Consider the following 26,308-nt stretch of genomic DNA (forward strand, 5'->3'; position numbering starts at 1 on the left):
CAGGTGCACCATACGTGTTTAAACCACCTGACACCTGGGTCTCATGGACCCAAAATACCCATCAATCTTGACAGCACCTGGCGCTTCTCCATCCCCACCCCGCTATCACTCTGTGAACTTTAATAAGCAACACAAACAGTGACAATGCGAAACTGGAGGTGACTTTGAAGTAAGGCAGGAAAAAAAAGGAAAAACAACGTAAATAAAAAAATTTTGATATTTTTGAGTGAAAAAAAGCAACACACACACACAGGATAGTTATTTATTTTATTTATTTTCTATGGTTGTTGTGGTCTAAAATACTTGGTGTACAGCGAGACACCGGTCATGTTAAGTTACCCGCTACCAACTATAGACAGGTTCCTATTGCGTGACCTGACTTTCACAGCATACTGGCCTCTTTTTAAACACTTTATTTTCAAAAGAAGGCTCATACACATTTGCAGGATCAATTTGAAACAGGCTACAATTATGTTTGAAGATCTCAACGCAAAAACGTTAACAATAAAATTCTGACAAAAAAAAAGGGGGAAAGAAAAAGAAAGAAGTAGCAGACGATATTCTTGAAGCAGAAGATAAATTATCAAAAGAAGGAAAATTACGCTGAAACTATTCTGTACAAGAGGACCATGACAGGAAGCCATTATGGAAATGTCTTCTTACAGTGACACTCGCAGCTTGTACGATCAAGAAAGAAATAAAGAAGTATGTAATTAGTGTATGGAGTGTACATGCACAAGGCTTAAAATACGTTGTCTCATTTACGCTTCGATCACGTTATGTGAGTTTATCCGCGCTATCAGTTTCTTTTCAGGCCAGCTGCCGTCTCTATTGTAATTATTAGCATTATTTCATCACGACCCTTCCTTACAAGAAATCCTTTCTTCTATGAATTACATTTAGGACACGAACCTTTTCTAACGCCTAATCATTTCCTAACCAATTTTCTGTGTTTACTTCTGCGTGTTACACTCATTTTATCAATTTAATTTTTCTTGCACTTTTCCTTATCAGTTATGTTTTGGTTCCATATATATATATATATATATATATATATATATATATATATATATATATATATATATATATATATATATATATATATATATATATATATATATATATATATATATATATTATTTACTTAAGACGGGTACTGATCAAGAGCTACGAAACTTTTGGAAAAAATAAATAAAATAAAAAAAAAACAATAGATCCCTAAAAAAAACAAAAAAAAAAAAAGATTATCTAAAATTGGAGAAGTGTCTTGAAACATCCCTCTTGAAGGAATTCAAGTCATAGGAAGAGGGGAAATACAGAAGCAATGTTCCACAGTTTACCAGTAAACAGGATGAAAATTTGGGAATTTTGTGTGACTTGCTTCAGAGAGATGGACTGAGCAGGGGTAAGAGTAAGTAGAAAGCCTTATGCAGCAAGGCTACGGGAAGAGGGGAGGCATCCAGTTAGCAAGATCAAAAAGAGTAATAAGCAAAAAAAAAAAAAAAATAGCGGTAGAAGATAACAACAAACGCAACATTGTGGCAGGAGGAGGCAGTAGACACCTGCCGAAACGATAATTACTCCCAGTGAGGTCTAAAGCTCTGTTCAGGGGGTGCTGTGAACTTATCATTAAACCCAGCTGTGACCTCACTGAACATTTCCATTTGTGTCTCACAACACAAGGGGGCAGTCACAGCCTGCCCTCTAAAGACAACTCTCTTCCTCCACACAAAACTACAAGCACCTAATAACACACACACCATTCACTCAAAAATTTTAAAATCATCATGGCGATTCCTACACCAGCCTCGGAGTCCCCATCTGGGGAGGGGACCATAAATGTCCCCAGGTCGGACTGCCTTTCTGTCGACGACCCTAAGTGTCTTGACACCCCCCTCAACTTTTCCTTCATTAACTTCTGCAACATACGCGGTCTAAGATCTAATTTTCAATCTGTAGAACACCACCTCTCCTCTTCTAAACCTCATCTTCTTTTCCTCACTGAAACTCAGGTGTCTGAGGCAACTGACAGTAGCCCCTTTTCTCTTCCCTCCTACTTTCTCTATACTCATTTTCGATCCAAAACTGGATGCTGCGTTTATGTGGGCAATGACTTAACCTGCTCTCGTGCCCACGCTCTTGAATCTTCCGAGTTTTCCACCATCTGGCTACGACTACAGAGTCACTCTCATACTAAATTTATCTGTGCTGTATACCTCTCACCTAACTCCTCTGATTATAAGAAATTCTTTGACTACTTAACTTCCAAAGTGGAGCACATTCTGACCCTCTTCCCTTTTGCAGAGATCTCCATTCTTGGAGACTTCAATGTTCACCACCAGCTTTGGCTTTCCTCTCCCTTCACTGACCATCCTGGTGAACTAGCCTACAACTTTGCTATCCTCCATGACCTAGAGCAATTGGTACAACACCCTACTCGTATTCCTGACCGTCTTGGAGATACGCCCAACATTCTTGACCTTTTCCTGACCTCTTATCCTGCTTATGCTGTCACCCTTTCTTCTCCATTGGGCTCCTCCGATCACAATCTCATGTCTTTATCTTGTCCTATCGCTCCAATCCCTCCTCAGGATCCCCCTAAGCAAAGGTGCCTCTGGCCTTTTGCCTCTGCTAGTTGGGGGGACCTGAGGAGGTATTTTGCTGATTTTCCTTGGAATGACTACTGCTTCCGTGTCAGAGACCCGTCTTTGTGTGCTGAGCGCATAACAGAGGTGATAGTGTCTGGCGTGGAGGCGTACATTCCTCACTCTTTTTCTCGTCCTCAACCTTCTAAACCTTGGTTTAACACAGCTTGTTCTCATGCTATACATGATAGAGAGGTGGCCCACAAAAGGTACTTAAGCCTTCCATCACCAGAATCTCATGCACTTTATATTTCTGCCCGGAACCATGTCAAGTCTGTTCTCCAATTAGCCAAAAACTCCTTCATTAACAGAAAATGTCGAAACCTTTCAAGATCTAACTCCCCTCGTGATTTCTGGCATCGAGCCAAAAATATCTCCAATAACTTTGCTTCTTCTTCTTTCCCTCCTCTATTTCAACCTGATGGCACCACTGCTATCACATCTATTTCTAAAGCTGAACTCTTTGCTCAAACCTTTGCTAAAAACACTACCTTGGACGATTCTGGGCTTGTTCCTCCCTCTCCTCCACCCTCTGACTACTTCATGCCACATATTAGAATTCTTCGCAATGATGTTTTCCATGCCCTCGCCAGCCTAACCCTTTGGAAGGCTTATGGACCTGATGGGGTCCCTCCTATTGTTCTCCGAAGCTGTGCCTCTGTGCTTGCACCTTGCCTAATCAAACTCTTTCAGCTCTGTCTGTCAACATCTACCTTTCCTTCTTACTGGAAGTTTGCCTACATTCAACCTGTTCCTAAAAAGGGTGACCGTTCTAATCCCTCAAACTACCGTCCTATTGCTTTAATTTCCTGCCTATCTAAAGTTTTTTAATCTATCCTCAACAGGAAGATTCTTAAACATCTATCACTTCACAACCTTCTATCTGATCGCCAGTATGGGTTCCATCAAGGCTGCCCTACTGGTGATCTTCTGGCTTTCCTTACTGAGTCTTGGTCATCCTCTTTTAGAGATTTTGGTGAAACTTTTGCTGTTGCCTTGGACATATCAAAAGCTTTTGATAGAGTCTGGCACAAAGCTTTGATTTTCAAACTCCCCTCCTACGGTCTCTATCCTTCTCTCTGTAACTTCATCTCAAGTTTCCTTTCTGACCGTTCTATTGCTGCTGTGGTAGACGATCACTGTTCTTCTCCTAAATCTATTAACAGTGGTGTTCCTCAGGGTTCTGTCCTGTCACCCACTCTCTTCTTATTATTCATTAATGATCTTCTAAACCAAACTTCTTGTCCTATCCACTCCTACGCTGATGATACCACCCTGCACTTTTCCACATCTTTTCATAGACGTCCAACCCTTCAGGAAGTAAACATATCACGCAGGGAAGCCACAGAACGCTTGACTTCTGATCTTTCTAAAATTTCTGATTGGGGCAGAGCAAACTTGGTATTGTTCAGTGCCTCAAAAACTCAATTCCTCCATCTATCAACTGGACACAACCTTCCAGACAACTATCCCCTCTTCTTCAATGACACTCAACTGTCCCCCTCTTCTACACTGAACATCCTCGGTCTGTCCTTTACTTATAATCTGAACTGGAAACTTCACATCTCATCTCTAGCTAAAACAGCTTCTATGAAGTTAGGTGTTCTGAGATGTCTCCGCCAGTTTTTCTCACCCCACCAGCTGCTAACTCTGTACAAGGGCCTTATCCGTCCATGTATGGAGTATGCTTCACATGTCTGGGGAGGTTCCACTCATACTGCTCTTCTAGACAAGGTGGAATCAAAAGCTTTTCATCTCATCAACTCCTCTCCTCTAACTGACTGTCTTCAGCCTCTCTCTCACCGCCGCAATGTTGCACGTCTAGCTGTCTTTTACCGCTGTTTTCATGCTAACTGCTCTTCTGATCTTGCTAACTGCATGCCTCCCCTCCTTCCGCGGCCTCGCTGCACAAGACTTTCTTCTTTCTCTCACCCCTGTTCTGTCCACCTCTCTAAAGCAAGAGTTAACCAGTATTCTCAATCATTCATCCCTTTCTCTGGTAAACTCTGGAACTCCCTGCCTGCTTCTGTATTTCCACCTTCCTATGACTTGAATTCCTTCAAGAGGGAGGTTTCAAGACACTTATTCATCAGTTTTTGACCACTGCTTTGACCCTTTTATGGGACTGGCATTTCAGTGGGCATTTTTTATTAGATTTTTGTTGCCCTTGGCCAGTGTCCATCCTGCATAAGAGAGAGAGAGAGAGAGAGAGAGAGAGAGAGAGAGAGAGAGAGAGAGAGAGAGAGAGAGAGAGAGAGAGAGAGAGAGAGAGAGAGATTGAAAAAGTCAGGTAGAGGAGTTAACAAGACAAAATGCTTTTGATTCCATTTTTTTTTTATCAGTGTGAAAAGAAACCTTCCCATGTATGAGACGCATTCTCCATACAGGGATGGATAAGGCTCCTGTACAGATTTACACTATGTAACACTATGTAACATGATTTTTTTTTTTTGGGGGGGTCTGACAAGCAAGTGTTATTTTCCAACTCTTTTCATTGTAAAACAATAGAAAATGTCCATTATTACTGTCAAACTTTGCCTTTGTAGCTTTTATAATTATTTCTTGTCCCAAAATAGCTAAATTTTACCATTTTTCCAGATGCTGTCACAAAGAACTTCTTTCCTCTAGTCTTGATGAATTGACCACATATGTAGCAGAATGCATCTGGAGAATGACTGCAACCTCTTCATGCCATTTCACCTCTTGTTATGTGTCTTCTCAGGCAGCCAAAGTAGAACTGATTGGTGATCTGCAAGCCCCTACTTTTATATTGCCAAGCAGTACTCTAGAGAAATTTATTGCTAGATCTGGTCAGTTCAAGAATGATATTATTAAAATAAAAAATCTCTAGAATACTTTATATTCTTCCTTTCATTGTTTTAACTTATTTGTAACATTTCAAAAGCAATTAGATAAGCAACTGAGATTTTTCAAATTGACAAATGACATGTAAACCAATAGTAACCCATACTATACTGAAATAAGTCAAAAATATAAATTCATAGTTCCAACCACAAAAGCAAAGTTTTAGGATCAAAATAACTTTTTTTTTTCTATTTTGTTTAGATGGAAATAACTGGAAAATTATGGCTTGGGGCCAAGGACAAGACAAAAGTGAAATTTTGTTACATAGTGTTATTAGTAAAGGACAAACTGAGAATGTTCAGTGTTGAAGAGAAGGCTGTTTGATTGTCATTGAAGAAGAGAGGATAGCTATCTGGAAGGTTGTGTTAAGTTGTTAGATGGAGGAACTGAGTTTTTGAGGCATTGAAGAGCATTAAGTATGCTCTGCCCCAGTCAGAAATTTTATAAAAATCGGAAGTCAGGTGTTCTGTGGCTTCCCCATGTGACCCGTTTGATTGCTTAAGGGTTGGATGTCAACAAAAAGACAGAAAAATGTAGAGTGATATCATCAGCATAAGACTGGATAGTACAATAGGTTTGGTATAGATCATTGATCAATAACAGGATGAGAGTGAATGACAGGACAGAACCCTGAGGAACAACAACGTTTCATAACTTAAGAACGGTAACCATCTACCACAGCAGCAACAAAACAGTTAGAAGGGAAACTTGAGATGAAGTTACTGAGAGAAGAATAACAGCCATAGGAGAGTAGTTTGGAAATCAAAGCTTTGTGCCAGACTCTATCAAGTACTTCTGATATGCCTAAGGCAAAAGCGAAAATTTCACCAAAAATCCCTAAAAGAGGATAACTAAGAGTTAGGAAGAAACACCACATCACCAGTAGAGCAGCTACAACAGAACCTATACTGGTGATCAGATATAAAGTTATGAAGTGACATGTTGAAAATCTTCGTGTTGAGTATAGATTTAAAAACTTTTAGAGAGGCAGGAAAGCAAAGCAATAGGATGGTAGTTTGAGAGATTAGAAAGGTCACCCATTTTAAATAACAGGTTGAATGTTGAGAAACTTCCAGCAAAAAGGAAAGGTAGATGTTGACAGAGTTGGAAGAATTTGACTAGGCAAGGTGCAAGTACTGAGGCCCACTTTCAGAGAACAATAGGAGGGACCTCAATTGGTCCATAAGCCTTCCATGAGGTAAGGCCAGTTAGCACATGGAAAACATCATTACAAAGAATCTTGACATGATTTTGAGCAGAAATATAAAATGCATGATTACCATTTTTAAGCCTTTCATGGAATCTCACATCAAATAATCAAGCAAAAAATCAAATAATTTTCTATTTTCTTAGTAGCATTTTATTACCCACACCAACAATACAGGATTCATGAAAAGTAAAACTGCTCAAGCTTGGGATTGTCAACTTAACAAAACACATGTACTAAACATTGATACATTGGTTTTGTCTTGAATCATTGATTTAACATGTATCAACAAAGGGTAACTCATTATAGTGGTGGGTAGTTAACAAGCTCAGCTTATAATCAAGAGATTCAAGCCCCAGCAAGCTATGGGCAACATGTGCTTGTCTCCTATCATACTGTGATGCATATTTTCCGAGCAGAAAACAGGTTTGGAATACAAGCCCAGTAGTTGTTATCTTTTAACCTGGAAACCCTGCCAAGACACCCTTTGCTGGTGGCATGATATATAACTGAATCATCCATCCCCAACATCCTTGTCCTCCAGTGGAATCATGTAAATACATGACAATAATGGATGAGGTGTAAGTGAGGGAAAACTATGTATGTACTGATAAACTATCAAGAAATATACATGTATATTATAAAAATAGAATAAATTAGAATTTCTTGTCAATTAAGTTGCCACATTCATGCATAAGGATAAGTAATTGTTACACAATATTTGCCTTTTAGTTAGATAATCGCCTTACAGGAGTACCTCATATTTGCTCACCATAGACTGGGAAATGTCCTATACCATTTGAGCATCACTTGCACTTATTGATATTCAATCTTGTGAGCATCACTTGCACTTATTAATATTAAATCTTCACACCAACCCATTTCTATCATAATCAAGCTGAAACTTAACAACCCCCATTTCCTACTGCCAATTAACTCATTTATTTCACTATTTATATCACCAAGTCTAAAAAACACAATTTGATTTAGGATCTTTTAAGTTGTTCTACCACCATGCATCTTCCACCACAGTACAATGTTTTACTGTGCCTTATAGTACACCTATACATATAACTTTGTTTACGTGAAGTTCACACTGACCTTTTCATTCATAAACCCAAGACCTCAGCCTCAAAGACATTATGATTATGCATTCAAATAAATTTATGTTCTTGATTAAAAATCTATTGGTTTCTTCCAGTGAATATAAATATAGCTCAAGACACCTAGTATATTATATTTTCAATGAAATATTCATAGTATTACACATATCTTTACATATATATGGATGGAGTGGTGAAGGAAATTGAAGTTAGAATGTTGGGTAGATTGGATCTGGTAACAGCAGAGCATGAAGAATGGAGGGTCAATTACTGTTCACAGATGACACGGGTAACTAGACTAGCAAAAAGGTTTGGATGTGTGTGTAAGTGGAAACTGAAGGTTAATGTTAGAAAGAGTAAGGTAATGAGGTGCACAAGGCAGACAGGTGATAGGATGAATGCAGGGCTGAATGCTGAGGGGCTGGAATAGATAGATTGTTTCAAATATCTTGGATCCATAGTAGTGGTGGATAGAGGAGTAAAGACAGAGGTTAGGGCTAGGGTGAAGGAAGCAGAAAAAAGTGTTAGGAGGTATGAATTGACTGTTTGAGAGTAGGGCACTTAAAATGAATGTAAAGATAATATTGTATGAAGGAATAGTAGTGCTTACTGTACTGGACAGTGTTGACACTTGGAGTATAGGTGTAGTAGACAAAAGACTGATTGTAATGGAGATGAGATATCTAAGGAATATGTATGGAACAATCTGGATGGACAGAGTGAGAAATGAAGAAGTGAGGAGAATGAGTGTTGGCAAGATGAGCAGAGCAATGTATGCTGAGATGGTTTGGGTATGTTGAATGGAGAATGACAGGCAGGTGAGGATGATAGTACAATCAAGTATGAGAGCTGTGAACTTGTGAGGTAAGCCAGGTAAGGGATGGATAGACAAAATAAAGGAGGCCTTAAAGGGAAGAGGACTGGTATTGGAGCATAGTAGTGACTGTGCATGACAGAAGTGAATGGAGCAGTTGTGAGTGCATAAGGACTGATGTACCCCTGCAACCTCAGAGAAAGGTGCTATACATTGATGGTCTCACACAGGTGTGGGGCAGTTGGATGTGGTGGGGGAGGCTCCTAGTTATGAAGGAGCCTTGTTCTAGACCAAACAGTCCAAGTTTTTTTCAGTTGATCCCTATAAAGTGAGGGCAAGGCACTTACCCTTTAAATTTTGATCGTTTCTGATCTCTTTTTGGGAACTGGTGCTTCAGTGGGTTTTTTTTTTTTTAAGCTTTTGTTACCCTTGGTCTGTGCCCCATATATATATATATATATATATATATATATATATATATATATATATATATATATATATATATATATATATATATATATATATATAAAGAGGAGTACTCTCTCTTCTCCATCAGGGGGCAAGGAGCTAAAAGAATGGTGTGGATGTGAAAGTTGAATGCCTTGTCTTGTCTACCCTTTTTGGGAGAAAGCCTTGATATTTATGTATGTATGTATTGTCTATTTTACTACCTTTCATAGTGGGTGATGAATTATTTAAGATCTGATAAAAAAAAAATCTACACACACAGTGGTTATTGGCTTTCTACTCCCACAGAACAACACACAGCCAGGACTACTGGTTTTCTGCTTCAGCTGTGCTGTGAGGTAACAGTTCCTCAAAATTATATCCTGTATCTACTCTGTTATGGGCAGTAGTGGGAAAGAAGGAATACCTAAAATGTATCTTTCTGGATGGGCTAATTATGGTGCTCCCTGCTAAGGTGAGGTAAATGACACCTTGATCAAAATTGTTGTCCCCTGCATCAGTCAATTCAGTCTCTCTTATGAGGAAACCAAAATTCTGGAAACCCTAAGGACAAGTTCATAAAGTTGGAATCTAACAAAAAACTCATTCCTTTTCACTCACAGACAGCACAGTAAGATGTTCCATGGTGGAGAAAGATAAGCACTCAAGAAAGGCACTACGACCAATCAACATGTAGGATTATGGTGAAACGCCTTCTGGCCAATAGGCTTTTGACAGTTTTGAGGCATGTGAAATATGGTCACTTGCCTCACTTCAGCTCAGGGCTGAGTGAGGTAAGTATGGGTGCAGCTGGATGGGGATAGGGATTTTCAAACACTGTTTTCTCAGTTATTTTGTCTGTGTTGCATACCTCAATGCAGCAGGGGCACTGCAATTGACTTAAGCTCAAAAACATAATTACTATCATGTTTGATGACATCCTCTAGTCAGCTCCCCTAAATAAAAGATTGGATAATCTTTCTAAGCAAGACATCCAAAATGTGATTTTTTTTTCACTGGTTTGCTACTTCTGGCATTTAATTTTGACAGGAAAATGCACTGTTGGATGGCAGTATGCAAAATCAGGACATGAAGACTAGGGTGCTGCCACATTAAGAAATTCACATCACATGATACTTTTCAAATTTAAACAATTGAGGAATTGTTAGTTATATGGTCTGAGAAAGCCTTAAGTAAAAACAATTTCATTATGTGGAGAAAGAAGTCTTCAAAATCATCAATATGAAGATGGGTGCTGAAAAGGAGACTCAGGGTGTTGGCATTATTAATCAAGTATCCCTCACATCAAGCTTGTACTGAACTCAAAATTCATGAAATTATGTTATGATCATATACCAATCATCTACACACTAGACAGAAATCCCAAGAAATAGCCAAGCTGTTTCATTTTGCATCTATAAATGTAATACTACAAGCTAATCAAGGTTTAACAAACATTCTGCTAAGAATTTTGAAGAAACAGACAAAATAATAACTATGTCCTTTATTCTGATTTATGAATGCAGAATTTGCACTTATGAACAGGAATTTCAAAAGTTTATCTCAAAATAATGGAATGTCTATTAAATGGCATTCAAAAGTGAAAGATGAATACATCTTTTCATAAATAATTCTGACAAACATTCGTAAATAGGAGATTAATCTGCACCAACCTGAGATCTACCTTCATGATGGAATAGCCTTTTATTTTACCCATAAATAAATATCACATGACAACTGAAACCAGCTGTTGGTTTTACATGCTGGTGATCAATTTAGGGGTCCCAAAAATTTACAAACCAGAGTACAAACATGTTTATGTTTTTTTTTTTTTTTTTTTTTTGGCTGAGAATGACATTTTAAAAATTTCAAAAACTTAAAATACACATGTATATTAATTTATGCAAACACTGGCCCTATTTTTTTCCAATTTGGAGTCATTAAAAGACTATATGAGGGATTAGGCTTTATATAAAATCTTTTATCAATCACTTCCTAATATTGTTGTCATAAAGTAGAAAATTATATTGATTAAAGAAACTTAAATATAGATTTATGCAAACTTCTTTACCAAAATTTTCTACTGGAGTATATTTTCTGGATGTAAAATGTTGAACTTAATATCAAACAGTAAAATAAGGAGCTAAAGGTACTTCAAATTAGGGCATGATTATGAACACTGACATTTCTGCACATAAGCAACAGCTGTCTTTATACAATATATGTTCCTACTATTTATCAATTATTTGTAACTATCAGATGTACTAAAGGATTCTGATATTAATAAATAGATGACTTAATTCCTCTTATAATCTTGATGCTTAAGCAAGCAGCAAAGTAGAGCTTCTGCTCCAGCCCAAGAACTCCAATAGCCTTCCATTCAAGAACCCTCATATCTGCAAAATAAAATATCAAGCTTTGCTGTTACTAATGCTGAGCTATTGTTAATATTAATAATTCATTCAAAAATATGAAAATTATCATCTTTTCTTACATTCTCCCTTAAAGAGCATCTAAAGTCCAAACTTGAATCATAGTTTGATGTTGAAATGATGCTTATACTCCATCTATACCTGCTGGTACCACATGGCAGCAGCTTAAACTTTACCCCTCTCATTAATCTATGAAAATTTTTCTATGATTCTCTGATGTGATGTACCTGGCAAAGCTAAGTTGACAGTCAATGGAAAATACAATTAAATTTGTATATCTTTTGCAGATGAATATAACCACAAGTCTATTTAAATACTAAGTCAGCAATCCCACAAGAAGTGGGCCAGACATAGCACCACACACTCATGCACACATCATTTACTCATAGTCCCATTGATCCCTTGTGGAAAGGGCTAGTCTCATGGACCACCAAACACACTAAACAAATATAAAATGCATTAAGTAACCACCTTTCTTGTCAATAATACCAGTAATTTCCTTCTACAAAGAATGACCTTAACTATGCTATACTGGATGGTGGATGTCAAGTATTCAGGCTAATTAAAAGACGCACACACACACACACACACACACACACACACACACACACACACAAAGGAACATATAAAAACTGAATGAAACAGATATAATTGAATAGAAAGAATTAAAAACCAATTCTTATTGTCACTATTTCCATGTCTTTCCTAGCCTTCTACATCAAAAGCAGCCACAGTTCACTGAATACATATACTATATTCTATTCAACTTAAGTTCATGAGTGAATTCTAGCTTGATTTTGTTATACAATAGTTGACTCAAGCTTGCAGTGAGGCATATTTCAATACCTATTTCAATCTTTTCTTCTGCTATCATGGTTTTTTGATAATTATTCTTACATAATATGATGCATTCAAAACATGACTGCTACAAACATTCTGGTACAATAAGTTTTGTCAATTATTTATATGAAGATCAGTATCTAAGTTCTTTATACCAAATATGCTTTTCATCCCAGTAATCCTTAAAGAAATAACCATGTTCTAAATGGAATTTATTGTTCCCATATTCACTGATTTCTTGTATCAATACCTCAACCTCCCAATTGCAAAACATAATGAACAATTACATCAGCAAATATGCTAAATAAAATGTGGCATAATGCTTTTGAGATCTATGCTGATTGCTGAAAATTATGGTTTTATCTATCTAAAGTACATATTATGTATCAACATATTTCACAACACAAAACAAGTCATTATTCATGTCAATAGACTATACTAAAGCCTTAAGAAAATCAGCAATCATCATTGTTACTAAACAAACCAAAACATCTGACTTCAATGACTAAAGAAGTGACAGCCACTCACCGCATCAATGTCAGCAACATCTTCCTCCTCTTCTGAATAGTCATCAAACTCAATATCATCATCCATGCCATCCTCGACGAAGGTAGCATTCTCATTGACCTTAACTGTAGATGGCAACAGTGCAAAAGTTAGTAGTCACTGTTAGATGGGAGACAAGGTGTGCACACACACACACACACACACACACACACACACACACACACACACACACACACACACAAGATGACAGACAGAGAGGACATCAATAGATGCCGCTGCTAATATTCTGTTGTTTACATCACTGGGAGCCAGGGTTAGGAAGAAAAAAAACCCAACCCCCCTGGGTTTTTTAGGGATTTTATGATTTTTTTTTACTTTATTGGGGTTTTTTAGGTTTTATTTTTTTTTATTTATTCCTCATATTTACATGTAAATCAGTTTAAATAAGCAATTAAAAAGTAATCTAGAATGAAATAAAGGGTTTGAAATGTTTTTTCCTTTTTCATGATCAAGAGTAAAAAAGGCCCACTGGGGTGCTGGTCACTAAACAGAGTCGAAAGTGGTAGTCAAAAATTACAGGATAAGTGTCTTGAAACCTCCCCTCTTGAAAGAATTCAAGTCACAGCAAAATGGAAATACAAAAGCAAGCAGGGAGTTCCAGAATTTACCAGAGAAAGGGATGAATGACTGAGAATACTGGTTAACTCGTACATTTGAGAGACGAACAGAATAGGGTTGAGGGAAAGAAAGTCTTGTGCTGTGAGGCTGTGGGAGGAGGGAAGACATGGAGTTAGCAAGATCAGAAGAGAAGTTGGCATGAAAATAGTGATAGAAGATAGCAAGAAATACAACATTGCAGTGATGAGACAGAGGCTGAAGACAGTCAGTTAGAGAAGACGAGTTGATATGGTGAAAAGCTTTCGATTCCACCCTGTCTGGCAGAGTGGTATGAGTGGAATCCCCCATGCATGCGAAGCATACTCCATACATGGATGGATAAGGCACCTGTACAGAATTAGCAGCTGGGGTGGAGGGTGAGAAAAACTGGCAGGGATAACTCAGAACAGCTAACTTCAGAGATGTTTTAGTTAGATTAAAAGCAGGCTAACTTCATAGATGTTTTAGCTAGAGATGAGATGTAAAGTTTCCAGTTTAGAATATAAGTAAAGGACAGACCAAGGATGTTCATTGTAAAAGAGGGGGGACAGTTGAGTGTCATTGAAGAAGAGGGGACAGTTGTCTGGAAGGTTGTGTCAAGTCAATAGATGAAGGAATTGAGTTTTGAAGCATTGAACAATATAAAGTTTGCTCTGCCCTAATCAGAAATTTTGGAGAGATCAGAAGTCAGGCACTCTGTGGCTTCCCTGCAAGAAATGTTTACCTCCTGAAGGGCTGGGTGTCTATGAAAAGGTATGGGAAAGTGCAGGTTGGTATCATCAGCGTAGGAGTGGATAGGACAAGAAGTTTGGTTAAGATCATTGATAAATAGTAGGAAGAGAACAGGTGACATGACAAAACCCTGAAGAACACCACTGTTAATAGATTTAGGAGAAGAACAGTGACTGTCTACCATAGCAGCAACATAACTGTCAGAAAGGAAACTTAAGATGAAGTTACAGAGAGAAGGACTGAAGCTGTAGGAGGGTAGTTTGGAAATCAAAGCCTTGTGCCAGACTCTATCAAAATCCCTAAAAGAGGATGATCAAGCCTCAGTAAGGAAACCCAAAAGATCACCAAAGTGGACTTGATGGAACCCACACTGGCAATCAGACAGAAGGTGGTGAAGTGATTAATGTATCAGAATCTTCCTGTTGAGGATAGATTCAAAACTTTATAGAGAGGTAGGAAATTAAAGCAATAGGACGGTAGTTTGAGGGATTAGAATGGTCACCCTTTTTAGGAACAGCAAGAAGGAAAGGTAGATGCTGATAGATAGAGCTGAAAGAGTTTGACTTGGCAAGGTACAGGCATGGAGGCACAGTTTCAGAGAACAATAGGAGAGATCCCATCAGCTCCATAAGCCTTCCAAGGATTTGGACAACTGAAGACATGGAAAACATCACTGCAGATTTTAAAGGGTAGCATGAAGTAGTCAAAGGCTGGAGAAGAGGGAGAAACAAGCCATGAATCATTTAAGGTAAAGTTTTTAGCAAAGGTTTGAGCAAAGAGTTCAGCTTTAGAAAAAGATGAGATAGCAGTGGTACCATCAGGTTGAAATAAAGGAGGGAAAGATGAAGAAGCAAAGTTATTGGAGGTGTTTCTGGTTAAGTGCCACAAGTCACGAGAGGAGTTAGATCTTGAAAGATTTTGACACTTTCTATTAATGAAGATTAGACACTTGTTTAAGTCATGCTGACACAGTTTGGTCCAGTTGGACAAAGCCTGTGTTAACTTGTACTGTACAAGAAATTAATGGGTCAGGCTTGACTACTTTTAAATTTTTTATGTATATGTACATATATACACCTTATTTATCAAAATGATATAGAAATAAATTTTGACATGTTAATTATTTTTTAAAACCCACTAAGGCTAGATTTGTTTTTGGGGGGGGAGGTGGTAGGTTTTTTTAATGCCAACCCTGCTGTAAGCTGTTCCTGGTGGTGGATACTAGGGTGGGAGTCACACTAGCATTGCTTGCTGCTGTCCTATCTCCAAAAAAGTAAGTGGAAAGTGCAATAACAGTCATAATGAGCAAGGAAGAGGGAGTCACCTCGGCCCCTACTTTGTTTACCCCAGTAAAGAGAGAGAAATGTCAGGAAGGGTCGGAGGAAGGAGAGAGGGGGAGATATGTGTATGTTGGAGGGTCCGGTCATGCTGAGATGGAAGAGATGAGATTGAGGTGAGTAGATGAGGGAGTGGAAAGGATGGAAGGGGCAGAGTTGAGAGGATTAGGTGAAGGAAATATAGACGAGTTGTATAAATATTTCATAGATAAATTGCAAGCAGGACAGTTAGCAAACATCCCACACAGAGAAATAAGATCAGTGAAAAATGACCCTAAATGGATGACTGTTAGGTTATAGGGCGAAAGAGAAATATATATAAAAGATTAAAGGCAGGGGATGAGGTTTTAAGGCCACAATATAATGAATTAGTTACAAGTCAGGAGGTTAACGAGGATAACTAAAAAACAACTATGAATCAAAGGTAGCCAGCCAGGCGTAGATGGACCTCAAAGGATTTTATCGGGTATATAGGATGAAGAATAAGGATACAATAGGTCCATTAAAGGCAACAGATGGGTAGCTGGTTAGTTCTGGGGGAGGAGATTTGTAAAATTCTGAATGAGTATTTTTTAACCCAGTCTTCACCTAGGAAAACATGCAGGATATGCTGAATAGTGACCAGATGTTTAGAGCATATGAGAATGAGAAGCTGACAGATATTACCAGAACTAAAGAGATAGTGGAACAGGAGATAGGTAGGCTAAAAAAAATTCAAGACACCAGGACCAGATGAAATATATCCCAGAGCAATTAAAAAATGCAAAGAGGTTATTAGTGAGCCATTAGTTTCTGTCTTTAGGAAATCACTTGAGTCAGGTGAGGTACCAGTAATGTGGAGGCAGGCTAATGTAGTACCATCTTTAAGAAAGGAGATAAAAACTTTAACATCTAATTATAGATCTGTCAGCTTAACTTCTGTTGTAGGTGAAATAATGGAGTCAATAATAGTGAAAAACATTAGGGGGGCATTTAGACAAACATAACTTGATAAATCAGTCACAGCACAGTTCCACAAAGGGGAAGTCTTGCCTGATGAACTTGTTAAGTTTTTACAGTAAAGTGTGTGAGGCAGCAGATAATGGAGATGGTTATGACATCCTGCATCTGGACTTTAGTAAAGCATTTGACAAGGTACCCCATCAGAGGCTCCTGAAAAAAGTTAGGGCACACGAGATAAACGAGAAGGTGTTAGGCTGGATAAGGTCATGGCTAAGCAACAGGTGACAGAGTTGTAATAAACGGCTCTAAATCCAAGTGGGGTCATATAATTAGTGGGGTGCCCCAGGGATCTGTATTAGGGCCATTGTTGTTTTTAATATATATCAATGACTTGGATAAAGGAATCAGTGGTGATGTTAGTAAATTTGCAGATGACACGAAGATAGGTAGATTAATTAGGTCAGAATTGGATGCCATCGCCTTACAGGCAGATTTAGATAGGATGAACGAATGGACAGACAGATGGCAAATGCAGTTTAATATCAACAAAATGCAAAGTACTTAGTGTAGGTAGACCAAACCCATACAGTAGGTACATAATAAACAACAAAACTCTGGTAGGTTCAGGGTATGGAAAAGATTTAGGAGTTATAGTTAGATCTTTTAGATCTAACTATATATTTTAGATCTTCATCTAAAAAAGCAATGCATAGGGGCCAGAAACAAGGCAAATAGGGTATTATAATTAATTTTTAGAAGTGTTAAAAGTAGAAGGCCTTAAGTAATATTAAAGTTATATTTGGTGCTGGTCAGACCTCATCTAGACTACACTGTGCAGTTCTGGTCCTCACATTACAGGATGGATATAGGTCTATTAGAATCAGTACAAAGGAGAATGACTAAAAGGATACAGAGAATGAGGAGTATTCCTTACAAAGAGAGATTGAAGCTGTCAAATTTACATTCTTTAGAGAGATGTAGGTTAAGAGAGGACCTGATAGAAGTCTTTAAGTGGTATAAGGGGAATGTAAGTAAAATTCTTAGGATCAGTAACCAGGACAGAACAAGAAATAACAGGTTCAAGCTTGAAAAATATAGGTTTAAAAAAGATGGGAAGAAACTGGTTCTCAAATAGTGGTAGATGAATGGAATGGACTCAGTAATCAAGTTGTTAGTGCTAAGACATTAGGAAGCTTTAAGAGAAGATTACACGGATTTATGGATGAGGATGATAGGTAGAAACAGGTAGGTATATTTCATACAGGGACTGCCATGAGTAAGCCTGATGGCTTCTTGCACCTTCCCTTATTTCTTATGTTCATATGTAATCTGAAGCAATAAGTCAAAATGGAGAATGGTAATAAGTGGAGTTCTGCAAGGATTGGTACTAGTACCAGTTATGTTTGCAATATATGTAAACGACATGACAGAAGGGGTCACAAGCTACATGAGTCTCTTTTCTGATGATGCTAAGATAATGAGAAAAGTAACAAATGAAGAAGACAGTGCAGCTCTGAATCAAGACATAATCAAGATAAATGAATGGCTGTTGAGGTGGAACATGGAGTTTAATGCCAAGAAATGTAGTGTGGTGAAGTTTGGAATGAGTGTGAGAAGAACAGAAACCAAGTACTATTTGGGAAATGAGAAAATTACCATAAGAACAGAAGAAAAGGATATGGAAGTAAACATTTCTAATAAACTGTCATTTGAAAAGCATATAAACAAGAACACTAGAGAAACATACAATCTGCTGAGAAATATCAAGATGGTGTTCACCTATTTTGCTCAAGATATCATCAAGAAACTGATAACAACAATCCAACTCCAAGTGAACTCCAAGATTAGAGTTAACAGCATTAGTGTGGTCACCAAGTTTGAAGAAAGATATCAGAAAGCTAGAAAGAATTCAGAGCTGCAACTAAAATCCCTACAAGCCTAAGAGGGTATAGTTATGAAGAGAGGTTAAAGAGATTCGGTCTGACTACACTGGAAAAAAGGAAGAAAAGAGGTGATTTGATAGCACTATATAGAATATTGGAAGGGATAGAAAAGTTGATGATCTTGTGATATCAGATATAAGAAGTATCAGAGGACAAGGAATGAAACTGAAAAGTAGCTACAAGAGGTACCAAAGGTCATGGAAGGAAATTGAAAAGGATGTTTGCAGAGACAACAAGAAACATAGCTTTCCCCCAGAAGTACAGCAGTGTGGAATGAACTTAGTGATGAGACTGTGTGAATCAAGACAGTCCATAAATTGAAAGAAAATATGGAGATGGGACAGCATGAGCCTATTGTGGCTCTTATCCTTTATCTCACAACTAGGTAAATACATATATGTATAAGGCAAACAGCCAAGACAAAGCATCTTCATACATACAAATACAAGCAGTACTTCATATTTAAAACATATAGGACTTACACAATCATTATCATTCTCACCTGTACAAAGGAGAAGATCTATATTGTGTCATCATAAAATATTAGATTCTGTAACCACTCCATGATTTTGTAAAAATATCTGGCATACGACATGAATTACAGCTGTTCAGAAGGCAATTCACTATTGGGTGTTTTCCACAATTGACACAAAAAGCCACAAACAATTCTAATTCTGTATGGCCAAACACACTAGCACATTATGTAAAAGAAAGGGCACATCTTTTATAATGCAGCCGAGTCTTTGATCTCAAAGATTGTACATTACCTGATTCTGGGATTTCTCCATAAGATTTCAAGTTACGTGCTTCATCTGCATTATACTTCAGGATAACATCAGCCTTCTTGTCTTGGTAGTCTCGAAGGCCTAGAAGGATAATGTCTCCCTGGTTGATCCATACCTAAGACACACACAAAAGTAAGAACTTAAGGTCTGCAAATTTACAATTCTGTTCTCCATACCCATATCTCTCTTGCATCAAATCTGGGCAGGTCAGATGTGAGAAAGGGAAGAGATCTATCATAAAGCAGTAAAGGTGTACCACTAGTTTTGCTGTCAGATCCTAATAATAAAAGAACATAGGTATATCAAATAAATTACCTCCACAGTATAGCAAATGAGGATCAGTACTCTTTCCCCCACAAGACCAAAATGTGAAGGAATACTGTGTGTGTGTGTGTGTGTGTGTGTGTGTGTGTGTGTGTGTGTGTGTGTGTGTGTGTGTGTGTGTGTGTGTGTGTTTTGTCTTCATTCTATAGATAAGAGCCAGGCAAACTTGAGAGGGGATCAGAAGCATCTGAAAATTATTAGGTAACTTCCTGTTAGTTTCATATATTGATCTTATTGTAAACTAAATTTATGATACCACTCACTAATGATAAAACACAATTAATACTGTCTTCTTATCAAGCTTACCTTTTTGCGTAATTTTCCTCGAATGTGACACAGACGTTTCATGCCATCAGTGAAACAAAGAGCTTCCAGTCTTCCATTTCCAAGCATTTTTGTCACCTGAAATTTTGAAGATCTTAAAATCAGCCTTGTATGAAAAAGTAACAGGTTAAATTGTCAAGCCTCTTTCAAGTTATACAAGTGAAGACAAGTCATGTGCTGCAAACACTGAGATGAAAGCCTACTTAAAAAAATTGTTCTCATATGATAAGCATCTAAGACATACATATGATCAAATTTTTATTTATTTATTTTTCATTTTTTTTATTTATTTATCTTTTGAGAGAGAGAGAGAGAGAGAGAGAGAGAGAGAGAGAGAGAGAGAGAGAGAGAGAGAGAGAGAGAGAGAGAGAGAGAGAGAGAGAGAGAGAGAGAGAGAGAGAGAGAGAGAGAGAGCTTGCAAATTGTATATTTTCAAAACATAATAAACACTACGGCTTTCTAATGATTTACAAAACTTGCAAGAATTTACAAGGTGGAATACCATCCATGTGTCACAAATTTGTCAAGATTACAATAAGCATAAGCCTTTTAATGAAAATGGAAAAAATTGTACATTAATAAAATACAAAAATAAAGTTCTGCAGCTAGTACAATAACATAAAATCAATTAAAGGAACTGCAAAGTGAAAACTTGAACACTAACCAAAGCAAATAACATTGATACAATATAAATAAAAGGAAGCACTGCACTTGTAGTGACTGGCACACAATAAACTTAACATTAAACTCAGCAGCATCACAGCAGCCTGTGAGCAACACAATGGCACATCAGACACTGACCAATTCAAAATGTAACTCAATGTGCCAGTCAGAGAATTAGCTTTCTATTCTCACTGCTACACCAAAACCTAAACACAAGACACTCACACTGCTCACTTTTGTCATACAAGAGCAGAGTTACTACACTATCTCTTGCCATAAAATAGAGTCAAGGTCACAGAAGATTCTTGGTGCCACACACCAACTTTTCATCCCCAACAAAATGTTTAGACATATACATACAGAAAAATTCCTATGTCATTATACACACTCCAGTTTGCTAGAAATTTATAATATTTTTAAGTACAATTCCATCAGTGTTCAAGCAGTTCCTTGGTCAGGCAATGATATTCAATGTTCTTATTGACACACGAGTCTTTTATTCTTTGGGTCAATAATTCACAATTCAAAGTCTGTAGGCATCAAAGTGACTTGGGGTCTCATTATGAACCCCATAAGGCTGCCTTACAGAATTGTGTTGTTTTATACACTTCCTTGCAGGAAAACACAGATAATTAAAAGGTGCTCCTGGAGGCTGTAATTATCTAAATGATATGATTATGATTCAGATCTCTTTAGATTTGAATACAAAGAAAAATCCTGTCTCAAGGACACAATGAATTACATGGAATGTTAAAATATCTTAATTCATGACCTATATACTTTGTCTTTATTGGTAATTGGCCTTACAACAAAATAGGTATTACCTGGGCATATTCTTGACCTTCCTCCTTGAAGATCAACTCCCTCTTCTCAGCTTCATTTTCATTCTTTCCTCTCCTGCGGTTCTTTCCTCCCTTTCCTGAAGAAAACAGATAATGGCAAATTAAGTACACATAAAATAGTAAATAGGCATTCAGCATCATTTACGGTTTGTGGCTGCTTTATATACATGGGCTTGGTGAATTGGTGATTCTTCCTGCTAATGAAAGAGTTAACCAAAACAATTATTTTAAGTTTCTGAATGATGTGCTGTATGACTTTCTGAGAGAGAGAGAGAGAGAGAGAGAGAGAGAGAGAGAGAGAGAGAGAGAGAGAGAGAGAGAGAGAGAGAGAGAGAGAGAGAGAGAGAGAAAGGTTGTGGGGAGAGGACATGTCCATGGTTGCTCCAGCAGAGACAAATACACATTATACAGAACTCATTCTGTTCTCATCACATGAGTGATTTCCATATAAAGTACTGAAACTTAGTGGTGGAAGAAAAAGGTGCTTGAGCAGAAACAGCGACACACTGACTGAATTACATCACACTACCACCACATGGACATCTAGTGTACTGTGTCCTACAAGTCCTTCGTGTTCCTCTATGGCTGGAGACACCATCATAGTGAAGTGTGCAGTGTGAGAGTGAAGTGACTAACAGTGCAGTGTAGTGAAATTGGAGGACAGTAGGAAGTGTTCACGGTGAGGAGCCAGGCAACCTGACCTAACAAAGCTGCACTACTGGGACGGAAATCCTTCAGGAATTCTGACAAGCTGCGCCCACATTAATTAAGGGATTAACACACTGTTGAAACTCCCCCCACGTTCTACCTCTCCCTCTCCTTGAAGTGCCCATCCCACCATACCCACAGACATGGTGTTGGAGTGCTATCAGAGCTGCACAGAAAGACCTAAAGGTTTCTCTGGGTACAGGCCAAACTGTTGGTGTTTAGTCTGTAGCCATAAGGCATCACTGATGACAGACCAGAAGTGTATCACAGAATCCTGCCCTAACCTCTGCCACACCCAATGTCTGGTCAACGCGATAGTAGAGATGTGGCAACACAGGTCAGCTCCGTGCATTGGTTGGGATTACTGACCCTGTCATCTTTTTTGTTGATAATTCACAAGGACCAACAGGTACCCTTTCCTCTTCCTCTCTTCTCCATACACCATTCACAGATCTAGTGAAGGAGCAACAGGAGGATGGCCTCGATACTCTACCGAAGGACAACCTGCTACAACAATTAAGGAAGGTTTAGAGTGAGCTGGCCATGACAAAAGGTCAGCTAACGAACTACAGAACCTTAACCGCAGGCCTGGCTGAGAAAAGGTGTGTGCTAGTGGAGGCCTTATCCACTGCTGACACACTCTTGGCCACTCTCATTAGCAAGGACCTGCAGCAGAGGTTAGCAGCATGTTCAGCCATACCTCACAAAATTTCAGGTAAGGCTGAATCCACCAACCCCGCAGACACACCAGAAGATACGTCTCCACCACCTACACTGTGCTCTTCTACATCTAACCCGGCCCCTGACGAAGTGGTGGAGCAGGGACAAACGGGACCACCCACCACCTACACCCTTCCCCCATCCTCACCTCATCTCTCACTCAAATTAGCTGAGGAAAGAGAAATCATCCCTAGCTCCTCCCACATCCTCATCTCACTCCTTGCTCATATCAGTGGAGGAAAGAGGTCACTCACTCCTCCCTCATCCTCATCTCTGCCTGGGAAGCAAACGCCACCACCAGGTGAGGTTCAATGACAAACACTGACAAATGGCAACAGCTCATCTGAGGAAAACTACCCAACTACCCAAAAGAAAGAAGACAGCAAGACAAGGGAATGCCCTATCAGAGGGAGGGGTAACACCACTACCTCAGCAGGGATGTTCTCAGAGCAGCAACAGTCCATGTCACAAACCATTGCAGCACCTTAGGAAGGTGTGTGAATACTGCCAAGGGCGCTTCCACTCAGCCTTGGACTGCTGCATGAGGGCTGCCAATGAGGGGCAACAAGAGCTGGTGCAAGCAGTGAAACAAGAGTGGCTAGGAAACGTTACTCATGCTGAGAACCATTGTTTGGCTTTACCAACCTGCCTCACATCAGAGGCTGACCTTACCCTCACTGGTAGCTCCTGTAGGGCCACCAGCTTCTCACCCCCAACCCTTATGGCTTCCAGTATAGAGCAGTGACCCAACACTACTCAGCAATGCTACAAGCCAGCCAATAGTAAGCTTAAGATAGTGTCAGGCAATGTGAAGGGCTTCCAAATAAACATTGGGGAGCTCACTCACAGTGTTATCATTAAGAACAAAATAGATATGGTGTTTGTGTGTGAAATATTTCTCGATGCCAGGATGCCAAGCAATTACGCTAAAGTTAAATGGTATTCGCCCTGGGTAAAAAAAGACTGCTCTACACAAGGCAGGGGAGTGGCATTCTGTTGTCAGTGTTCAGGTGGTAGAACCTCCCATGCCCATAACCAGGGAACTTGAGCTCTTGGCACTGAAAATAACTGACGGCAACGGGAAAGGTCTGTTGTGTATGGGCTGCTATCGGCCTCCATCACAGGGAACAGTGTTATTAGACTACCTGTCAGAAAATCTGGACACTTTCATGATGACTGATCAGTGTGACAGAGAGGTAGTGATTGGTGACTTGAACCAGCATACGGTCAGGGATGCTTTTAACTCCCTGCTGGTGGTGTACGACATGCACAATTATGTCACCTTCCCCCACGTACAGGTCTGGGTTATCCCTGGATCCAGTAGTGATGGAACTCCCTTCCCACACAGTACAATGTTCTCCACTCAACTTTGTGGGCACCTCAGGCCGCGTGGCTGTCCTCACCAAAGTACACTTCAGGACACCACATGAAGAGAGCTATAAGTGCACTCTCTGAAGCTGGGAGGCCACCGAATGGAATGCCTTCCGTGCAGCCCTGAGGACCACAGAGTGGGGAGACATATTGTGTGGTGACCCCAACGAACAGGTGAGGAGGCTCACCGAGCTGCTCCGTGCTCTGCAGGTCCGATGGGTGACCCCACTTAGATCACGAGACCAAGACATCAGACCAGCCCTGGTTTGGCCCTGCATGCCACACTGCCTCTGATGCCAAGTACCAAGCCTGGCGCACTCTTAAGAGACACCTGACAGCCAGGAACAAGTTAAGGCACTGAGAGGCAACGGAGCACGTGAATATTACGCAAGCATGGGCAGTGGAGCAGTGGAGAGTAAACCTCAAGTAAGCACATTTTATATGTTCAATTAATATGAAATCATGTTCTTTGTATCCTGTTTCCTCTTTCAGGTTGCTTTATCAATAGTTCTATAATATGGACATGTTTGTTATTTGGTATCATACATTTTAGCTTGAAAACTTATCTTGACAAGGGTCACAGAACCTAACCTATTATGCCATTAGTTACACATTTCATAATATGAGAATTTGCTAGATGAGCAATTCAAATAGAACTTAACTGCTCTTATCATTAGGATCTGCCTGTACAATGCATCCACAAAAATATGAGGAACATCATCATAAAAGGAGTTGTCATGGAACGCTTCCACCCTCTGAGCTCTGCCAGCCTTACTGCCTTAAAGGCAGTTGGTGCAATTAGGAAAAGAGGAAGGACATCAGAAATACACATTATCTGTCATACAAATGGTAGCAATCCAATTTCCTCAGGATGAACCATATCTCCAATAAAAAACAAAAATGACACAAGCGATGCAATGACAGAAACACTTAAGATGAGAATATAAAAAACAGCAAACTCAAACTGCAAAAAAATTCATGAGAAAAGAAAGTTATTTATACCAACGAGGGGCATTAGGATGAAGTTACAAAAAATTACCTCTCTGAATTTGTTACACACCCCCAATATTTTGGTATTATTATGTAAGTGCACCTGTCTCACGGAAAAAAAAAATGCTCTCTGAGAAGTACTTAGGCCACATATAACACAGAGTGGTATACATATATCAAGCACTCAGCCTTGCAGGGTTGGGCAGCTTGCCTCTCCCTCACCTTTGGAAGGAACAACTATTGATCACAAACTAATGATGTGCCTTGTTCAGTGACTTTCTCTTTCACAAACTATTCCAATGTGGGCTAAGATCTGTTTCCATTATCATAAGGTACGGCCTTGGGTAATGATAATTTTTCCATTGATCTTAGAGGACCTTGATTTTCTTGGCAAGATGTAGATAATTTTGACCTACAAAAAATGTTTAGCTTCATTATCCAGCTTAACATTCCTTTAACACAATTTTCAGTGAAATGAGAGAACTAATGATTTCAAGGGTGCAGTAGTTTAATAAAATAAAACCGATGATTGTTACAGAATTATTCCCGCACATGTATTAAAATGTTAAACACCCCTTCTCTCTCTCTCTCTCTCTTTCTCTCTCCCTGAGGCCATCCTCCTAGGCCAGGCATGGGCCACACAACACCGTACCAGCAAGCCACCACATCGCTGGGCGGGTAACAAAGTCCCGCACAACCTTGCCACCACAATGTTACCGCCTGGAAAATAGAAAACACAAGGGGAAAAAAACTTTCATTGATGGTTTTCATGGTACTGCTTTCCCTGACCACTTTAGATCCCAGCCTCTCCGCCCCAGCAAGTCGCGCCGCCCTGCTCTACCCACCTTTATTCTTGGGCATGGTGGTGTGTGTGCGGGGAAGGCAGCGTACAGGTCGAAGATTGGAACACACACGGGCCACACATCAGCCGCTGCTTCTGCCTTGGTGAAGGACGTCAAATGACTACTTAATTTATAATATTAGTACACATATAAAAATACAACAGTTTTATTTTCATTGTCATTTATTTAATAAAGATTTGGTTACAAAAAAAAAAGTATTTCCTTACATATCAAATAAATTTAGACTGTCGCTTGTCTTATTGCGCAA

General features: G+C 39.0%; 1 protein-coding gene across 1 annotated transcript; it reads right to left on the reverse strand.

The window, feature by feature from the left end:
• Positions 1 to 11,034: 11,034 nt before the first annotated feature.
• LOC135100467 (eukaryotic translation initiation factor 1A, Y-chromosomal-like) lies at positions 11,035 to 26,191 on the reverse strand. Its single transcript, XM_064003396.1, has 6 exons — positions 26,044 to 26,191; positions 21,392 to 21,486; positions 19,887 to 19,982; positions 19,239 to 19,371; positions 12,882 to 12,985; positions 11,035 to 11,477 (listed from the first exon to the last, which is right to left on the reverse strand). The coding sequence occupies exons 1-6, from the start codon at positions 26,057 to 26,059 to the stop codon at positions 11,472 to 11,474; spliced, it is 450 nt and encodes a 149-aa protein (XP_063859466.1). The 5' UTR covers positions 26,060 to 26,191; the 3' UTR covers positions 11,035 to 11,471.
• Between the last annotated feature and the right edge of the window lie 117 nt (positions 26,192 to 26,308).

Source organism: Scylla paramamosain, chromosome 5 (genome assembly GCF_035594125.1).
Source record: "Scylla paramamosain isolate STU-SP2022 chromosome 5, ASM3559412v1, whole genome shotgun sequence".
NCBI classification, from domain to species: Eukaryota; Metazoa; Arthropoda; class Malacostraca; order Decapoda; family Portunidae; genus Scylla; species Scylla paramamosain.

Excerpts from the sequence above, each read along its gene's own strand:
- LOC135100467 (XM_064003396.1), bottom strand. Across the intron at positions 19,983-21,391 it reads AAGGTCAAGAATATGCCCAG|GTGACAAAAATGCTTGGAAA; the intron begins GTAATACCTATT and ends TCAAAATTTCAG. Across the intron at positions 19,372-19,886 it reads GAGGAAAATTACGCAAAAAG|GTATGGATCAACCAGGGAGA; the intron begins GTAAGCTTGATA and ends TGTGTGTCTTAG.